We start from the raw sequence: 21,614 nt of genomic DNA on the forward strand, positions 1-21,614 counted from the left end.
TTGCTTTAATCAAATTCCCTTGCTTGGTGTCTCAGGACAGGTTGTGTCTGGTTCCACACCATCTCTTGCCCCAGCACTCCTTCTTTGCCATCTGTCCCACACCCTTCCCGCTGAGCTCTGCCCTCACCATTCCAAACGTCTTTTGCTCCTGCCAGATTTACAAGCTTACTCTCAGCTCCACGTTGACGAGAACAGTGCAAAAGTCTTAGACATCCTAGCTATATACGAGGGGTGATTGAAAGGTTAGTGGCCTAAGGTAGAAGGAGTCAATTTTAGAAAACTTAGCACATTCATTTTTCAGCATAGTTTCCTCCTACATTTACACACTTAGTCCAGCGGTCATGGAGCATACGGATCTTGGACCTCCAGAAAGTGTCCACAGATGGGTAATTGATAAGTTCGTGACCTAGAGTAGTAGGAGATGAGTTATACAGCTCTCTTTACATGCACATGCAGTTCAACTCTTTGAGTGATTATGCTGAAAATTTGAAGGTAATAACTTATCAGGGGTGATTGATAAATTTGTGGCCTAAGGAAGGAAAAGATGAGTTATTAACTCATGGGTTTTGCACAGTCTTCAGTGATTTCCCACTTACTTTAGTGATTTTGTTTTGACCCAAGTAAATTACTTCCTCTTGTTGTAATTGTGCCTTATCTAGATTCACTTTGTGACCCTTGGAGGATAGAGGTTTCGTGACTTTGGGCATTGTTTTGATTTGACCTTAATTCGTACTTAACTTTTATTACTTTGACCGTGATCTCTAAATTTAATGATTTGCAACTGAAATTTTTATTAGGCTGCCCTGCTACCCCAACTTAAGTCTTTTTTCCCCATGCTCTGCTGGCTCATACATATTTATTGTAACTTTTCTCAAGCACTCCACTAACTCACACGAATTTATTATCATTTTATCCTTGGTCACTGCTTGTACGAATTTAATTCTTGATGCTCTACTGGCCTATGTACTTAGTCTGTGCTCTACCTGTTTTGCATGTGGCTCTACTGGGTTGTGTTTCTTCTTTACAGATCTTATTTTTAAAATAGCCACATAGCAGCTTCTCACTCCTGACTCCCATCCAGTGGTGTAGAAGCCAGAAGTTTTCTCTCAGACAAAATGGAACATTAAGAGGAAGCTCGTACTTCTTTTGTTCAGGCACTGAAAATCTCACTTTGTCAGGAGATTGTCGCAAGTTCTGGATTTGAAATTTTTTCTGACTATTCCACTTGATGGATTCTGGTGTTTTTGATCCAAGGTTCTTCTAAAAGTCAGAATTGAGACACGAAACTTGTTGTTTCCCTATTAAGAGTTGATAGAACAGAAGAATACTGAACAGATATTGACAGGGAAAGCTATGATTAAAGAAGATAATGGTTCCTAACACAAAACAACTACAGTATTTTTATACTTAAAGATGTAGAAAATTCCATTCAACTCTATAGAGAAAAATGAACCAATTAGAAAATACTTATTCAATACTGCAGTAGCAAGTTAACCAATAAGAAAACACTCATTGACTTTATTCGGAACACAGAAGCGTCCAGAGCTTTCTTAATTATATTTTGTATAGCCACTCGAGGCATATAAAATGTGCATAAAATACAAGCAGACAATTAATTGTTAAACTGCAAAGAAAGTAATAATTAAACAGTTAGGTCCAACAACACGTATCATCATAGAATATTCCAAGATGTTCATAAATACATAAAGAACAGGATAACAAAGAAAGTGCCAGAGATTTTCTGGACTGAAAACATAACCCATTTGAGAAAGCAGAGGATTTCGAGAAGGAGGAATACTTTTAGGCTGCTTTCACAAAATGAGATAATGCTGGCATTGTTTTTAAGGAAGAAAAATGTGAAATGTTGTATAGGATAAGGAGAGTAGAAAAGAAAGAATTAAGAGGTTAAGCATCTTTGAAAGTAAGCCTATTGGCAAAGCTTTTAAAATAAGGTAAACAAGGAAACTGCAGAGCCTCAACATCATTTTTCACTTTCTTGGGCACATGGGGTGATGTCAGATGACTGGGCATCTGCTTATCTTGAATCACTGTTTATGAAGGAAGGAAGGGACATATTTATTAACTTCAAGCCAATCTATTTAACTTTGGAAACTATGACATTTCCAAAATCAGTTGCAAGAGATAGCAGAAACCTTCAGTAGAGAAGACACAGATGAACCAGGACAGTCAAGAAAGACATTAAAGGAATCTGGTGTCTCGACAATTTTGTTGAACATTTTGAGGGGGCACATGGAAGATCAACGAAATCAGTGAGTTTAACGCAGTCTACATAAGTTTTAACTGGTCTTTTGACAAAGTTCTTTTATGACAAGCTGGTCAAAAAGATAAAATAGAATCCAATGGAAAGTGGCAAATTGTGCCCAAAACTGGTGCAATGCCAAAGCTAAATGACAATAGGTTCCTGGCGACTGTTAAGTTGTTGCCAGTGGAATTCCATGGGGTTTAGTTCCTGATCCTTTGCATTAGAGGTCCCAGGCAGACTAATCATCCTACTATAAAAAGATCCATTTATATCTCTGCTCTGTTTCCTGTTAGTCAATCCATCTTTCACCCAGCCCAGTATGTGATCCATACCATGGGCTGTTATTTTCAGCAATATCATTTGATGTGGCACCTTAAATGCTGCCATAGTACAGTGCAGATAATTATAGTAAACCCACCAGTTACCATCCATTCACAGCACATGCTGATTCATCAAAGCCATTCTACAAAGCCATATTAAGTTTATTTGTTTCCTAAGTACTTTGCTATAATATCTGAGGACTTAGAACTATGTTTAAAACCACACTGACCCGAACTCAACCGATGGATGTGTGTCCTTTCAGACTAGGTAGCAAGCACTAACAGCAGGAAAGCTTTAGTTTGGATTTTGAGCTGTGAGATTTGTTCAGACAGACAGACATACTTCATTGATCCCGAGGGAAATTGGGTTTCGTTACAGTCACACCAACCAAGAATAGAGTAGAAATATAGCAATATAAAACCATAAATAATTAAATGATAAGAAGTAAGTTATGCCAAGTGGAAATTAGTTCAGGATTAATGTTTAATTTAATGTTATGTTATTTATGGAGAGCATGATATTCTCACTGTGAAGGTGGCTTTGCCTTCAAGAAATTGTGCATTTTTCACTTACCAAAATGGAAAAAATGCACTTGTAACATGTAAGTTGGTGAGGATGAGGTCAAAGAGGTTTATTATTCATAATGCAGCAATCACTGCTTTTGTTCTGCTAGTGCAGCCTAACAGTAATATTCACCAGACTGGCTAGCTCAGTTAGCAGTGGTGTTATGCATGTCACTTTTGATGATGGACATTGAAGTCCCTCACAGAATACATCCTGGTATTTTTAATACTTTTAACTGCTTCCTCCAAGATCTGCTCAATATTAGGAGCATTGATTTATCATCTGAGAGAGGACAGTAGGTGATAGTTAGGAAGAGGTATTTTTATGCACGTTTTACTAATGTTATGAAACTACAAACGTTTGTACATGGGATCCCGAATCAATGCTGAAGACGTCTAGGACAAATTCATCCTGACTTTTACTTCTATGGTATCATCTCTATTTGGTCTGCCTTGCAGGTGGAATGGAGCATATCCATTCTATGTGATTGGGGAAGACTTGGACAATGGTATGATACTATTTGCACAACTATGCCATGCTGTTGCTTAACTAAGCAGTGGAATGATGTCCCAATTTAGACAACATCCCAAGTTGCTTTTGAGGAGGGCTTTTCAAAGGGAAATGGATTGGTTTTAAGTGTACCATGCCAGAACTTATGATAATCTTTCCGAATCAGAAGCAGAATTAGGTTTATTGTCACTGACATAAGTCTGTAAATTAGATATTTCTTTATTTATTGAGATACAGTTTAGAATAGGCTTTTCCGGCCTTTCGTGCCGCGCCTCCCAGCAACCATTGATTTAATCCTAGCCTAATCCTGAGACAATTTACAATGACCAATTAACCTACCAAATGTAGGTCTTTGGACTGTGGGAGGAAGGCAGAAAAGCTGGAGGAAACACATGCCGTCATGTGGAGAACATACAAACTCCTTACAGGCAGTGACAGGAATTGAACCCAGGTCGCCTATACTGTAAAGCTTTGCGTTAACCACTAAACTACCATTCTAGCAGTAGAGTGCAGCCATAACAAATTACTCTAAATTAGTAAATAAAATTAAAAAAATAAATAAGCAGTATAAAAGAGGGATAGAGTAATATTACTCATGAGTTAATGGACTGTTCACTACCTTGCTATTCCTCTATTATCTTTCCAGCTTCATCTTTATTCTTTTTTAAAAATATGGTTATTAATTGACATATCAATTCTTTTCAGAAGGCATTTTGTCAAGCATATTGCAAGATTAAGATAACATATTAATACGTGGTAAAATTTCAGAAGATGCTTGCATATTTGGATACTTGACAGATTTTCAATTTTGGCTTAATGCTGATCTTTATTTATTTTATTTTATTTAGAGATACATACCATGGAGAATAGGACCTTCCAACTGAATGAGCCGTGCTTGCCAGCAACCCACTGATTTAATCCTAGCCTAATCACGGGACAATTTACGATGACCAATTAACCTACCAACCAGTATGTCTTTAGACTGTGGGAGGAAAGCAGAGCAAACAGGGGAATCCCATGTCCTCACGGGTGGACATACAAACTCCTTAAAGATGATGTTGGAATTGAACTCTCAACTCCAACGCCCAGAACTGTAACAGTGTTTGTGATAACAATGACTCGACCGTGGAAAGCTATTTTCTCTATTGGGGTTGGTGCTTCCAACACATACCCAGTTTTGTTGCTGTAGATACTTATCATAAGCGATACTTTTCTAAGAGACAAATGGATGTGTGTGTGTGTGTGTGTGACGTGCACACGCGCATTTATCAAGAGAGAGCCTGAACTTATTGCTTAAAAGAATGACAAAGACAGAAACAGATTAATATGAACTTTTAGCACAGATGGTACATTCAACCCATCACAGAATGTTCTCCTCCTTTGCCATAAATTATTAACATTCTGTTTCTAAGGTTTCTAATAGTTCTATTTTACAGCTCAGATAATATTCTTTTTCATTGGATCCACCGATAAATATTTAATGAATAGCAATTTATCAGTTTTGGTTGATTTCAGGAAATGTGTATGAAGAGTTTTCATTTCATAAATCAAGACCACAAAAAGAGTGGGTAACTTTTGTAAGAACATCAATTGTCTGATTGGATTTGGTATTTATTATACATCTTTATTGGCTTTCCTTTCCATTTTACCAGGTCATATAGAAATGTGTGGCTTTACAGAAGGGACAGACTCTAAACGATCAGTTTCTTGTGATGTGCCAGATTCTGTGCTTTCTGCTCTATTTGAAAACCATCCCCGTAACAAAGAACTATTTTTATGAGAAACAATAAAAATAGTGTGTCAATGTAGAGTGCCATGTTAATACAGCAAGTGAGCCCTTCCAAATGTCTGCAGTTCTGCTATATCCTGTAACAAACATTGATGAATGGTTAACATTTGAAGATGAAGCTCTATTAACACTTTGTAGATGCCACGGCATGAAGCAGAAGAGACAAGGCCAAAGCATTGCTAATCACTTCCAGCTAAATGTATCGCATGGATGATTCCATCGGCCTCCCCCAGGGACCTCCATTATCACTGATGCCATTTTTCAATGAATAAGAACAAATACAGCAAATGGAAAATAATGAGCAGAATAAAAGGCTGATATAGCCCCTTTTAGAGGAAAAAAATAGAAAAGCAACAGATTATTTAAATAGTGAGTAATTGAAAGATTTGGGCCTTATAAATCATGAAAGTTAATATGTGGTTTAAACAGGCAATTAGAAATACAAGTAGTATCTTGGCCTTTCTTTAACTTGTCTCCCACAGAAAAACAAGGGGCCATTGCTTTGTGGATCCAGAACTGGCATGCCCACATAAGGCAAAGAGTGGTTGTATGGTTGTAGATGGGTCATATTCTGCATGGAGGTTGGTCACCAGTGGAGTGCCTTAGGATCTGTTCTGGGACCCTTACGCTTCGTGATTTTTATAAATGACCTGGATGAGGAAGTGGAGGGATGGGTTAGTAAGCTTGCTGATGACATGAAGGTTGGAAGTGTTGTGAATAGTGTGGAGGGCTGTCAGAGGTGACAGTGGGACATTGTTAGGATGCAAAACTGGGTTGAGAAGTGGCAGATGGAGTTCGACCCAGATAAGTGTGAAATGGTTCATTTTGGTAGGTCAAATAAGATGGCAGAATATAGTCTTAATGGTAAGACTCTTGGCAGTGTGGAGGATCAGAGGGATCTTAGGGTCCAAGTCCATAGGACACTCAAAGCTGCTATGCAAGTTGACTCTTTGGTTCAGAAGGCATATGGCGTATTGGCCTTCTTCAATTGTGGAATTGAAATTAGGAGCCCAGAGGTAATGTTGCCGCTATATAGGACCCTGGTCAGACCCCTCTTGGAGTACTATGCTCAGTTCTGGTCGCCTCACTACAGGAAGGATGTGGAAGCCATAGAAAGGGTGCATAGGAAACTTACAAGGATGTTGGCTGGATTGGGGTGCATGCCTTATGAGAATAGGTTGAGTGAACTCAGCCTTTTCTCCTTGGAGCAACAGAGGGTGAGAGGTGACCTGATAGAGGTGTATAAGATGATGAGAGGCATTGATTGTGTGGATAGTCAGATGCTTCTTCCCAGAGCGAAATAGCTGCCACAAGAGGACACAGGTTTAAGGTGCTGGAGAGTAGGTACAGAGGAGATGTCAGGGGTAAGTTTTTTTACACAGAGAGTGGTGAGTGTGTGGAATGGGCTGCCGGCGGTGGTGGTGGAGGCAGATACGATAGGGTCTTTTAAAAGACTTTTGGATAGGCACATGGAACTTAGTAAAATAGAGGGCTATAGGTAAGCCTAGTAATTTCTAAGGTAGAGACACGTTCAGCACAACTTTGTGGGCTGAAGGGCCTGTATTGTGCTGTAGGTTTTCAATGTTTCTATGTTTGTTTGTATATGACAGTGGAAACATCTTGTTACAATTACACAGATCTTGAATTCAGAAAACCAGAAGATAAACTTATTAATAGAGATAAGAATAAATTTCTGTGAAGGGTGGTGAATCTTTGAATTTCAGTAGCTGTCGGTGCTGTGAAGACTTTTCACTGAGTATCTTTACTCAGAACAATAGATCATTAATGAATTTACAGGTGGTATGGGTAAAGAATCAGCCATAGTCTTATTGAAAGGCACTGCAGGCCTAAAAGACTGAATGGCCTACTCATGTTTCTACTTTTTATATTCTTATGTTGCTATGATACCGACTGCCAGAAATGACTGCATGTGACAAGGCCACAGTTACAGTCAATATACATGTTGTAGCAGTGAAGTCCTGCTCCTGTTCTCTCAGTAAGCTCTTGCATTACAGCCACAACAAGTGGTCACTAAGCAGAAGGTACAAGAGCCTCAGGATTCGCACCACTAGGTTCACGAACAGTTACTACCCCTCAACATCAGGCTCTTGAATAAAGGGGGATAAGAGCAATCACTTGCCCCATCATTGAGATGTTCCTACAACCAGTGATCTCATGCTTAACTCATTATCTCATGTCCTCACTATTTATCGCAATTTATTTATATTTGCACTTGCACAGTTTGTTGTCTTCTGCACTGTGGTTGATCTTTCATTGTTGTAGTTACTATTCTATCGATTTGCTGAGTATACCCACAGGAAAATGAATCTCAGGGTTGTATATGGTGTCATATATGTACTTTGAAAATAATATTCACTTTGAACTTTGACAGCTTAGCACACAACAATAACTTATAATTGGGTTCCTTCAGAGAAAAAAAAATCACGAATTCACCTGCGGTTAAAATGGCACACTGGGCATTGTGCTGGAGCAGGATCTGTGTGTGCTGTTTCCTTCAGCAGCTACATGAAAAAGGGTTGCAGCCACATCTTTGCCAAGTTTTCACATAAAATGCAACTATGGTGAGGAGAGGAGAACCCCAGCAATTTCTTATGTGTTTGTGGGCACCCATCATGTGAAGATCTGCCTTAATCAAGTTCCTCACCTATACTGGCCACTGGCAGCTGAGCGTAATCATAGGAGAGAGAAGGCAAGAAGCAGAATTTATGTGAACTGCATGAAATGGCTGAAGACAGTGATGGAAGAAGCAGTGATAACAGTTTGTATATCCTAAGCTTTAAAAACAGGAGCTGGTAGACGCTGTGCTGAACCAATATAACGACTCTTTAATGGACATTTTTATTTCTCTGTGATAGCAAACATTGTAGGTTTCACCTAAAAGTTTAAATTTACATTAGTTTGGTGGTAACAGATGAAAGGAGTGTGTTGTGAAGTGATTAAATGTGTGATTGATGCAGCAAAACGGTCAGACATGCATAGAGGCGCTCAAATGAATTTCCGAATGGGTAAATCGCCAGTGCGTATTGAACGTTCAGCATGTTACGTGTATGAAAACTGAGCACCGATGGATCCAATATCGACGTTACAATGCGATAAAATAAGTTCACTAATTTTATATTTAGCCATAACAGAGTACGAAAAGGAGTGAGGGCAAGATTGAGATTTGTAGGTACTGAATGCGTTTGGACAGCGGTGGACCAGGAAAGGAAATTGTGATGTTTGGCTGCAAGGCAGCCTATCTGATAGTGGTTTCCATTGAAATAATCGAGATGCTGAGATTCTGACGCATGACCAAAATAACTAACTGTTTGGGAACTGCGCGGATTTGCAGTTTCCCCGACGTATGGTCTTTTAAAAAATGACGACAGAGCAGAATATTATGCGGATAAAATCGATTCTTGTTAAGGACATTAAGAATGTTTGTGGGACAGAACTGCGCTAAGACATGACGCGCACAATAATACTGCCAATATTTTAATAATACTGACAATATTATCTGTGTTATGTGGTGCGAGGGATCATACATTCCCGACTTCACACATCATGAATAATGTTAGTGTCGACTTAGCTTCTAGCGTCAAGAATTTATGCAAAAGGAATAATAATTATAAAACGTCCCAAGGGCAACGCTGCATAGCATTAAGCATTTCGAAGCCGTTGATCAGCATTTGACAACATTTCTGTCGGTTTTATGTACTTGAATATAATTTTCAAAACCCTTTGACTAAAGGTAATGTAAAGGAATGGTTAATGAAGGATCACCCCCCTCACAATTTAGTAACGTCCCCACTGCGCATGTAGTCAGTGCAGACAGCGCTCCTCCATCTTGGGGGACAGTATCATCTACAAAATACCTTTTAACAAAATAATAACAATTGTGGCAGATGTGGCTAAGGCACAGCGGGGAAGACTGACGGCGGCGCGGTGAGCTGTCAGGAGCTGTCTTGGCGACGGCGCCAGAGCTGCGAAGGGCTAGCGCTCCTCATCCAGCACAAGGCACGATCCGGGATCTCCAACGAAACCTACTTAAAATAAAATTACGCCGACATGCAGGGTAAGTAGAGACAATCGTAAATAAGTATATTGTTTCGAAATTCAGCCGCACAGAGGTGACTGCGCTCTGAGCAGTGAGAGGAGCTGTCCAAGGCGCCATAGCTCTTGCTGTTAAATAGGTTTGTGCTGGTCTTGGTCCCCATAGATTGCAGGCGGTGGTGGGACAGTATTGTGCTGTCTCACTCCCCACAGACTGCAGGCTGGGACAGTGTTTTGATGGTTCTAGTCCCCACGGACTGCGGGCAGCCCTGGGATAGTGTTCTACTGGTCTCAGTCCACACAGACTGCGGGCAGTCCTGGGACAGTGTTCTACTGGTCTCAGTCCCCACAGACTGCGGGCAGCCCTGGGATAGTGTTCTACTGGTCTCAGACCCCACAGACTGCGGGCAGTCCTGGGATAGTGTTCTACTGGTCTCAGTCCCCACAGACTGCGGGCAGTCCTGGGATAGTGTTCTACTGGTCTCAGTCCACACAGACTGTGGACAGTTCTGGGACAGTGTTCTGCTGGTCTCACTCCCCAAAGACAACAGGCAGCCCTGGGACAGTATTGTGATGGTCTCAGTCCCCACAGACTGCGGGCTGCGCTGGGATAGTGTTCTACTGGTCTCAGTCCCCACAGACTGCGGGCAGTCCTGGGATAGTGTTCTACTGGTCTCACTCCCCACAGACTGCGGGCAGTCCTGGGACAGTGTTCTACTGGTCTCACTCCCCACAGACTGCGGGCAGTCCTGGGACAGTGTTCTACTGGTCTCAGTCCCCACAGACTGCGGGCAGTCCTGGGATAGTGTTCTACTGGTCTCAGACCCCACAGACTGCGGGCAGTCCTGGGATAGTGTTCTACTGGTCTCAGACCCCACAGACTGCGGGCAGTCCTGGGATAGTGTTCTACTGGTCTCAGTCCCCACAGACTGCGGGCAGTCCTGAGATAGTGTTCTACTGGTCTCAGTCCACACAGACTGTGGACAGTTCTGGGACAGTGTTCTGCTGGTCTCACTCCCCAAAGACAACAGGCAGCCCTGGGACAGTATTGTGATGGTCTCAGTCCCCACAGACTGCGGGCTGCGCTGGGATAGTGTTCTGCTGGTCTCACTCCCCACAGACTGCGGGCTGCGCTGGGACAGTGTTCTGCTGGTCTCAGTCCCCACAGACTGCGGGCTGCGCTGGGACAGTGTTCTGCTGGTCTCACTCCCCACAGACTGCGGGCTGCGCTGGGACAGTGTTCTGCTGGTCTCACTCCCCACAGACTGCGGGCTGCGCTGGGACAGTGTTCTACTGGTCTCAGTCCCCACAGACTGCGGGCTGCGCTGGGACAGTGTTCTACTGGTCTCAGTCCCCACAGACTGCGGGCTGCGCTGGGACAGTGTTCTGCTGGTCTCACTCCCCACAGACTGCGGGCTGCGCTGGGACAGTGTTCTGCTGGTCTCACTCCCCACAGACTGCGGGCTGCGCTGGGACAGTGTTCTGCTGGTCTCACTCCCCAAAGACAACAGGCAGCCCTGGGACAGTATTGTGATGGTCTCACTCCCCACAGACTGCGGGCTGCGCTGGGACAGTGTTCTGCTGGTCTCACTCCCCACAGACTGCGGGCTGCGCTGGGACAGTGTTCTGCTGGTCTCAGTCCCCACAGACTGCGGGCTGCGCTGGGACAGTGTTCTGCTGGTCTCAGTCCCCAAAGACAACAGGCAGCCCTGGGACAGTATTGTGATGGTCTCAGTCCCCACAGACTGCGGGCTGCGCTGGGAAAGTGTTCTGCTGGTCTCACTCCCCACAGACTGCGGGCTGCGCTGGGATAGTGTTCTGCTGGTCTCAGTCCCCAAAGACAACAGGCAGCCCTGGGACAGTATTGTGATGGTCTCAGTCCCCACAGACTGCAGATTGGAAAGGGATCGTGTTGTGCAGGAACTACCCCCGGGACTATGACAGGATGAGGTTTAATATTTGGATTTTTTGTTTAATGTATATAATATTTGAAAGGATGCAGTTACATTTATCTGCAGTATTAAATATAATCTATGCCTCTTTAGCAAAACAACTTCATATTTACATGTCCGGCAGCAGCAGATTTTCTTTTGTTCATATTTACATGTGTTTATCATTCTGAATCTGTAATGATTTATTCAGAACTTATATTTGGTGGGTTGAAATCTTTGAAAATTTGAACAGAAAGGTGTTCTCATAAATTTTCAATAATCTCAACACCAGCCACCTTCGAGCCACTGAGTGGACGTGGGGCCATGAGACATCCATTCTCATCTGCGTTATTCTGATTCTAACAGTTATACACACACACACACACACACACACACACACACACACACACACACACACACACACACACACACACACACACACACACACACACACACACACACACACACACACACACACATACACACACACACACACACACACAGGCCAATTAGCCTTCCAAACCAGAGGGATGTGAGAGGAAATACCCAGGGTTAAAGAAAGAAGGTGCAAACTCCACATGATCAACTCTAAAGGTTAAAGGTTAAACAGGGGTCAGTGGTGTTGCTAGGTAGCAGTTTCACCAGTAGCACCATCTTGAAGATGTAGGGCCAGTGTTTAGTAATGGTGAAATGTTGTAGAGCCCTTTGGCCCACTCCACCACGCCTATCTATACTAATCCTACTTGCTTGCATTAGTTCCCTCTTATCCTTGTTCATTCCATTACCTGTCAGGACACCTCTTAATGTTGTTGCTATTCCTCTCTCAGGATGCGAAGAAGTGATAGCAATACAGATCTACTGTGCGAGGCTTAATATTGACTCTGGCGTTGAAGTATTGTTCTTGTTACCCTTTCTCTGATTTGGGCACCTAAACACGTATGATGAAGTGTATTTAGTTTTATTACTATTTTGTCACTTGTAAAATAGAGTTTGTAGAATAATTTGACATTTGCTGACAATTTTCCTATTCCAGATTAGCTTTGTGTGGGAGAGAGCAGTCATTTTGAGAATGGAGCTGATCAAGGCGTTCCTTCTCTTTGTCATCTTCTGCTTTGGTATTGAACGGAGTTTGTCCGGTGAAGCAACCACAAAGAAAGGAAAGGGAAAGAAGAAGCAGTATCCCTGTCCATCGTATGTTATTCCTTTTATTTCATGATGTATTAAAATGTAAACTTGTGAATTTCAACATGTTTCCAAAGAAAATAGATTGTGGTTATGTCTTTCATAGTGTAGACAGATCTGCCATATAATGAGAAAAAAGAATGGCAAAAATACTGGCCAATCACAAAGCCATGTTGTTTTACTAATTACTGTGCACTCACTTGCTTATAGATCCATCTTAGCACTCGAGTGGTATGAATTCTTAGCCAAGCTCAGCAACAATAAAACAAACTCAAAAGTTTAATCCCTTGATATTGCCCTATGCTTTTGCATGAGGTAATACAGATATTCAAGAAAATGTTATAGCTCCCCTTTAAAGGGAGTTATAAATGACAAAGCAAACATCTTCATTCTGGCATGCCTTTCCCACCTTGATAAATGCGGCAGCCATGATAGCCAACATTTTTGCAGTCAGTAAAATAATTTCATACCCGTTAGAAGCGTAGTTTGGAATCAAGCTCAAACAGTATACAATGTAGGATACGATAATATAGATTTTACAAATTTCATTTTCTGATTTCTTTTTTCCCACCTAGCACACAGTTTGGTCATTTCTACATTTCTTGGTAGATGAAAAATTTATTTTGTCTTACTAAATACAATGTTCAAAATCCTGATATGTATCCTTGAGAGTTGAAATTCAATGGGGGATTGCAGCTCCTTAATATTTAACCCAATAATCAGCCACAGCTAAATTTATTTTATATTTCTGTCATATCAGAGATTATTCCTTGGGTAAAATAACCCCAGCTAGACAGAAATCTTGGAATCGTGTTGTTTCAAATGCAACGTTCTTCAATACAATGGCTAGATTCTGCCTATTGTTGGGATATGTGCCTATCATTTGTGCTTTTGAATTTCTTACCTGTGCAATGTGTACCTTTTTTATCCTTGAATATATAACCATTATAATAATATTACTACTGATTGAGATAGCTCATAAGATTGTAGAACTACAGACTGTTTGCTGGAAAGTTATTCTTTATTTTAAACTGATGGAGAATTAGGGGTAGAGATGCTTCTTTACTCTGCTGATCCAGAACTTTATAGTCAGTGGAGTGTTTTTGAAATGTAATCGCCATGATCAAGTAAAAAATGCAGCAGCGAGTGTGTTGATGGTAAAATCCCCCCGTGAAGTGATAATGATAAAAAATTACAGCATGCTTGATTGATAATCATTGAAGGATAAATGATACTGGTGAGTTTCCATGTTCTACTTTGGTATAGTGTTACTGGATCTTTTAAATACACACTGGATAGCAAAGTTTGATTTAACATTTCATTTGAAATAATTGCACTTCAGGAATTTCCCCAGGTTGTACTTTGGACAATGCAGTGGGACTTCTGAAAGTTTGAGGTGGGCTGTGGTGTTAGTCTTATTCGTCTTAACACTAAAGTCCCTGTGGATAGAAGGAGAATATGTACAGAATCCTTTTTCAAAATTGCCATGCTATTTTAAAATGATTGCATAGCTATTATCAGTGTTCTTCTTTGATTATGGATCCTTGTCAATTTAAGCAACAGTTACAACTTTGTGAAGCTATGCCTGTATAATATTCCGAGATCATCACTGGATATGCAACATAAAAATGGATGCCTGATGTTGAATTTCTTAGGTTTCCAGCTCATTATAGCTCTAACAATATGGAGTGCTTTCTCTTTGAGACTAGGACTCTGAGTTGGTTGGCAGGATCTAGTCAATTCTGTCTTCAACTATACTATGCATAGAAATTACAGTACACCATGGTGAGATGACATTATATCTAGCATGAAACTGGCTCTATTGATATTTTTTGTGCCTAACACTGTTGTTTTGTGTGCTGCAACTACAGAATAACCAAATCCAGATTCTTCAATAGTTTCTCCAAACTTGGACAGGCTTTCCCGTGTGTGTGTAAAAGGTCTTTTAACTACTCCTCTTGTACCATTCAGGGGCCCAAACTTTTCTTTTTACTTTCAATTTAACCTACTGTGTTCATGTCCCCATGAAGCAGTCTTATCCACACTTGAAAGGTTAGTGGTTGTGATTGGTGATAATCAGGCAGCAATTAGGTGATTGCTTTGTGGAACACTTCCATTCATGCCAGTGTGAAAGAAAGCTTTGGTAAAGTTTCATTTCCCTTGTACATTCAATTCCAATAATGACCTGTCCCTCCCCAACTTCCTACAGAGTGCTATTGAATCTGAATGAGTATGTATGCCACAGTTGTCATCAACTTTATCGAGAACTGTGTGGATGAGTGTGTGCCTTTGAGAACATACCAGACATATCCAAATCAAAAGCTGTGGATGAACCAGGAGACTTGTAGCTGCTGAGGGCTAGGTTTGTGGTATTCAAGGCTGTTGATCCAGAACTATACAAGAAGACCAGGTGTGACCAACGGAAGGCTGTTTTAAGGGCAAGAAAACAATTCCAAATGATATTAGAGACAGAATCAGATGCAGCATCCGGTGACCCTGTGATCTCTGTCTGAGAGGCTGATGTCAAAACATCTTCCAAGAGTGAACCTTTGCAAGGCTTCAGGACCTGATTGTGATGAAGTGCCTTGAGATGTTGGTCATGGCAGGAACCAACTAACGCCTAAGCAAAGACTTCATCCCTCAGCAGTCTACGAATCTCCTGGTTCATCCACAGCTTTTAGTTTGGTTATGTCCAGTAGGTTCTAGAATGGACACACTCATCCACACAGGTCATGTAGAAGTTGGTGATAACTGTGGCGTATTCATTCCAATTTGAAGATGACATTTCTCATAAATAAGGTGTTGTTGCCCGCAGAACTACTGCTCACTAGATGTTTCTTGTTTTTATGCACCTTTTTCTGTAAACTCTGGACTGTTGTATGTGGGAATCCCAGGATATCATCAGTTTCTGAGATACTGTATTGTTGGTCTGGTACCAACAATTATTCCATGGTCACTTAGTTCACATTTCTTCCATATTCTGATGTTTGGTCTGAACAACAACTGAACCTCTTGACTATGAATACATGATTTTATGCATTCAGCTGCCGCAATATAATTGGCTGATTAGAAATTTGCATTAATGAGCAATAATATAGAGGTCTGTGAGTGGAAATTAATGATGATATGGTCTGTAACTTATCCATAGTGTTAATAACATCTCCGCACTGACAAGCAACACAGGTAGACCTCAAAGATGTATGTTTATCCCACTGCTCTCTTCTCTCTGGTCATTACTGCATGGGTAAGCATAGTTCAAATGAAATCTATAAGTTCACTGATAACACCACTATTGTTGGTAAAATCTCAGATGGTGATGAGGAGGCATACTGGAATGAGAGATCGGCTGGTTGAGTGATGTCAGAACAACCTCCTACTCAATGTCAACAAAACCAAGGAATTGATTGTGGACTTTAGGAAGGGGAAATCAGGAGAACACACACCAGTCTGCATTGAGGGGTCAGCAGTGGGAAGAGCGAGCAGCTTCGTTCCTAAGTGTCGCCATCTCAGAGGTTCTAACCTGGGCCTAACACATCGACGCAATCATAAAGAAAGCACAGCAGCGGCTTTATTTCATGAGGAATTTGAGGAGATTTGGTGTGTAACCAAGGACTCTTAGACTTCTATAGGTGTACAATGGAGAGCAATCTGACTGGTTGCATCCCAGCCTGGTATAGAGGCACTAATATACAGGATCACAAGGTTGTAGGCACAGCCAGCAGCACTGCAGACACAACTCTCTCCATCACTGAGGACATCTTCAACAGGCAGAATCAGGAAAGCAGCATCCATACTAAGGACCCTCATCATCCAGGGTATGTCCTCTTCTCATTACCCTCCAAGCGTGGTGAGGATGGTTGACTGTCTGCATGGAAGTAAGTCTGGTAGCAGTATGATTGAGTCTGAGGAGAGGTTGTCGGAAGAAGGGAGAACAGCTAGGTGTCACTGTGTTCCAATATGGTCCAAGTGTGGAGCAAGAGACATTGAAACGGTTCGCTAGTTCACAGACTTTAATGAGTTAGAGGGAAAAGTAAACAATAAACGCTAGGCCAAACAGGGCTGTTAACTAAAACTCTCAAATGGAAAACAAAGCCCAACACTGTGGCTGAAAGGAATAACTAAATACAAAATGAATACTGGTCTTCAGTCAGTTGACTCAACAGTCCAATTTCCCAGGCAAGGCCGAATGCAAGCAGGCAGCAAAATATTGCTGCGCTTTGCTCAAGTTGCAACGAGCACTACGACTGTAACGTAAGAGAAAGCAACACAATTTTCCTAAGAACAGAGAAGTGAGAAGTTGGCTCGATGCATATACTGATAGCGTGCACAAAGGATTGCTGGAAAATTCAATAGTATGAACCAAGGTCAGCAAAGGTAGATGGACCATAAGAAGTAGGAGAGAATTACTGTCATCACCAACTTCCAACCAGCTTTGGCCAACTCCTCTCTCATGCTTCTGTAGCTCTGTTTACCCATTGCAATACCTGTATATTTGATTTTGGCTTCTCCCACTCAAACTGCAGAGTGAGTTCTATCATATGATTATTGCTTCTAAGGGTTCCTGTAATTTAAGTGCCTTAGATCTGGTTCATAACACAACACTCAATCCAGAATTGCATTTTCCCTAGTAGGCTAAACCAGAAGCTGCTCTAAAAAGCCATCTCATAGGTATTCTATAAATTCTTTCTTTTGAGATCCAGCACCAACTATCTGCTTATTGAAATCCCCATTGTAACATTGTCCTTTTTATATGCCTTTTCTATCTCCCTCTGGCTACTGTTTGGAGGCCTCTATGTATATAACTCCCACCAGGATCTTTTTTATCCTTGCAGTTTCAACTCTACCCACAAAGATTTTACATTTACTGATCCTGTGTCAGTTCTTTCTGAGGTTTTTTCCCAACAAAGCAACTCCAGCTGTCCACCTGCCTGGAAATGTGATATTCCCAGGCGTAAAGTTAAGATGAGGAATCTATTAATGAAGAACCTTAGAGTGAAATTGTTTTGAAAATCAGGAGAGTTTAGAGTGCTGATTATTTGAGTGCTTTGAAGTAGACAAAATGAAGCAAATATTGCAGTGCAATAGCAGTGTGGCAGTACCTATGGATAGTCTTTGGACGCTAAGTGGAATGGAGAGGTTTCAGGGCTTCAAGAGTGTCAGAATTTGCAACATAGAGAAGATGCCCTAGAGTAACAATGAGCAATTTGAGTCAAGGGAAATGAGAATCTAAGAGCAAGGCAAAGAAACAAACCATGTTGATGTTGCAGCTGTGGTGGACAAGACTTTGTAGTCCTTGGAAGAAGGTATGCTGTCTATGGGCTTCCGCTCTTTATCCTGTAGTCAGATAGCCTGAACAGATTTAGATTACCTTGGGTTTTGGAGTTTGAAGATCTTATACATGATGTTACTTGGAGTATTGTGTGCAGTTTTGGGCTCTTTATTTTAGAAAGGATATACTGACGTTGGAGAGGGTTCAGATAAGATTCATGAGAATAATTCCAGGAATGAAAGGATTACCGTATGAGAAACATCTGGTAGCTTTTGGGCCCTGGAGTTCAGGAGAATGAGGGGGAGGATCTCATAGAAATATTCCGAATGTTAAAAGGCCTGAACAGATTAGTTTTGGCAAAGTTATTTCTCATGGTAGAGGAGTCTAGGACAAGAGGGTATGACCAGGATTGAAGGATGTCCATTTAGAACAGAGATGCAGAGAAATTACTTTAGTCAGAGGGTGGTAAATCTGTGGAATTTGTTGCCACGTGTGGCTGTGGAGGCCAAGCCATTGGGTGCATTTAAGGCAGAGATAGATAGGTTCTTGATTAGCCAGGGCATCAGAGAGTATGGGGGGGGGGGGGAGGCAGGGGAGTTGGGATGACTGGAAGAATTGGATCAGCCATGATTGAATGGCGAAGTAGACTTGCTGGGCAGAATGGCCTGCTTCTGTTCAGATATCTTATGGTCTTATGTTACCTCAGACCTGGAAATGTTAACATTGGTTGTGAAAAATCAAGTGCGAGGACAAGGGCACTGAAGTGGGAGTTGCAATATGAAACAGAGAACATGTGAAGAAAAATGTTCAGAGATACAGCATGGTAACAGACCTTACTGGCCAAAAACGCTTGCGTCGCCAATTATATCCACGCAACCAATTAACCTGTATGCTTTTTCAATGTGAGAGGAGCACTTGGAGGAATCCCATGTAGCCATGAGTGAGAACCTACAATCTTCTTGTACACAGTGGTAGATTTGAACTTGGGGTTGCTGGTGCTGCTATAGCAATACACTAACCACTACACTACCATGTGGACCATACTACTGTGCCTCCCCTTTTCTTAGTAATTCCAATTTATTTATGTTAGAAATTGCTAGGCTTGTGATGCTTGTGAAAATTTTGGATAAATCATAATTACTATTACTGTTGTATTTGATAGGTTCATTGGTCAGTGTTAAATTTGGGTTTTACAATTCATTTAGGTCTGTTTAACCATGACTGTAATGCTTTTGCACAGAATGTGAGGTTTTTCTAATGTGTAATATGAAGCCTGTTAGACATATTAATTAGTGGATCTATTGATACCAAGAGTGCATACTGCTACATTGTTAGATTTAGATTATAATGATTGGGTTGTAGTTGAGAGGATTAAAAACAAATAGATATATGTTTAAATAAATTTATGAGTTTACCAGGTATATACACATTGTAAACAATTAGGAACTTGTATAATTTTATATTTCATATACATGAAATAATTTAAAATATGTGGATATCGTTGCTTCATGATTATTATCCTTTTTGAAATGAAAACAGTGTGGCATTTGGGATATATGTACCTTTCCAAACTGTATGTACATTAAAATTCTGATATTCAGGCACCTCGGAACCTTGGAGGTGCTAGGCTGGCTGATTCTCTGGATTGCTGGTTGATATTTCTGCAAAATACATCAAAGCTCATTGAATTCAGTTTTTAAAATAATGTTACATAGCACAATTATAAATTTTCCAGTGAACCAGGTAAGTTGAAAGGGAATTTGAGAGCCAGATTCCTACTGAGTGGAAAGGGAATACAGCAAATGTTACTTTGTGAGCCAGATGCCAAACTATTGGGATTTTAAATAGATAGTGGATAATCACAGTTTTGCTGTATTGGTATTGTATTGTATTGTGGTGTAAGTTACTGAGTCAACTTTATTGCCATGTGCACAAATACGTGTACGTATAGCTGCAATGAAGAACTTACAGTAGTACAGGCACATAGCATGAAAGGAGCAACATCAGAAGAAAAAAGATAAATTATAAAAATTGGACAAGAAAGAACACAATTAGCACAAAACCCCCAAATTTCATTGTAGTGTAAAATCATCATGGTGTTACTGCGCTGAGGTTGTAATTAGGACTGAATGGGTGAAGGGAGGTAGCCGTTCTTGAGGCTGGTGGGGTGAGACTAGAGGCTTCTGTATTTCCTGCCCAGTGGTAGCTGTGAGAAGATGGCATGGTCCAGATAGTGGGGTGATTTGATGATAAATTTTGCTTTTTGTAAGTAGAACCTCATGTTGATAATTTTGACGTTGGGAAGAAACATGTCCATGATGTATTGAAGTGAGCGCATTTCCCCCTGAAAATTCTTATATTCTTGTGCATTTGAATTACTATACCAGACCTAGATGCAACTAGTCAGGATATTTTCAAAATTACATCAGTAGAATTTCATTAGTGTTTGTTGATATGCTGAACCTCTTTCACCTTCTAAGAAAGTACAGATGCTGGTGCATCTTCTTTATGATTAGATGCAGTCTATGTGCTGGTTCAAAGGCAGGTCAGACAATATTTTAATGCCCTGGTTTAAAGCTGCTGACCCTCTCCACTGCTGATCCACCAATGTGAACTGGTGCATGATTGCCCTCATTCCTCTTCCTTCAGTCAAATGATGTGTTCTGTAGCTTAACTGGCATTCATTGAGAGGTTGTTGTTAAGGCACTGCCCAAGCAGGTGTCCTGTCTCACTGCTGTAAACTGACTCAGTGTCATCCATGGTTTGATTGTTTTTATCAGCTAGTTTTGTTAGATATATTGTTTTCTTTATCGAAGGTATGAATTATATGTTAAAAAGCTTACTTGGCTTAACTAAATGTCAGTGTTGGAGAACCTACACAAGGAACACAATTATTGGACTGTATGAAAGTAAACAGAAGTATGGGAGTTATCTTCAATGACTGGAATTCTTCTGTGTGGCTATGAAGCGAATGGCCTTTTTCATCCGGAGGATTTGCCAGAGACCTTTGTCCATGTGTTATAAATCTGTATCACATAACTAAATCCCTTCTGCCTCAGTGCCGCTCTGCTAATAAAAGCAGGGAAAAAATAGAAATACTCAGCAGGTCAGTTGGTATTTGTGGAGAGAGAAACAGAATTAATGGTTCTTCAGAACTGTGAACACCTTAAGTTGTAAAAGGTAGAGAAGAACCAAGGTGTATGATAGGTGTGGAGGCAAGGAGAGATCAAACGGCAGAAGTACTGGTGGTGTCGGTTAAATGAGAAAGAAAATAACTTCTGATTCAGAGGAACAATCCTCCCTGCACACAGCCTATCAAATCCTGTAACAATTTTGTAAGTTTCTAAGAGATCTATCTTATTTTCTCCCAATTCGAAAGGGAACGCTGTCAGTATACTCATTCTCCTTTTGGCAGACCAGTTTAGTGAATCATTCTAAGGCTCCCTCAATGACAAGTACACCCTGCAGCACATAATGCTCTTAAGTGTGCTCTCAAGCAGGCAGCATACAATTACAACCAGACTTCTCTACTCCTACAATTAAACCCTCGTGTTATAAAAGCGGACATACCACTTTCTCCCTTTTCTTCTGTTGCACCTGCATGTTGGGCTACAGTAACTGTGTACAAGCATTTCCAGTTACCACTAAAAAAATAACAATTTCTCATCACGTAACAAATAGTCTTGTTTTAGTTTTAAGTTCACCAAAGTGGATAGACTTACATTTTTCTAC

General features: G+C 41.0%; 1 protein-coding gene across 1 annotated transcript in view; it reads left to right on the forward strand.

Moving 5' to 3' along the window:
* The first annotated feature begins 9,219 nt into the window (after positions 1 to 9,219).
* Positions 9,220 to 21,614, forward strand: part of glrbb (glycine receptor, beta b) — a 132,408-nt gene continuing 120,013 nt past the window's right edge. Inside the window, exons 1-2 of the mRNA XM_059964931.1 lie at positions 9,220 to 9,522; positions 12,465 to 12,622. Of these exons, the coding sequence (XP_059820914.1) occupies positions 12,501 to 12,622 (122 nt within the window). The 5' untranslated portion in view covers positions 9,220 to 9,522; positions 12,465 to 12,500. The remainder of the gene's footprint in view (positions 9,523 to 12,464; positions 12,623 to 21,614) is intronic.

This window comes from Hypanus sabinus, chromosome 3, assembly GCF_030144855.1.
Source record: "Hypanus sabinus isolate sHypSab1 chromosome 3, sHypSab1.hap1, whole genome shotgun sequence".
NCBI lineage: Eukaryota > Metazoa > Chordata > Chondrichthyes > Myliobatiformes > Dasyatidae > Hypanus > Hypanus sabinus.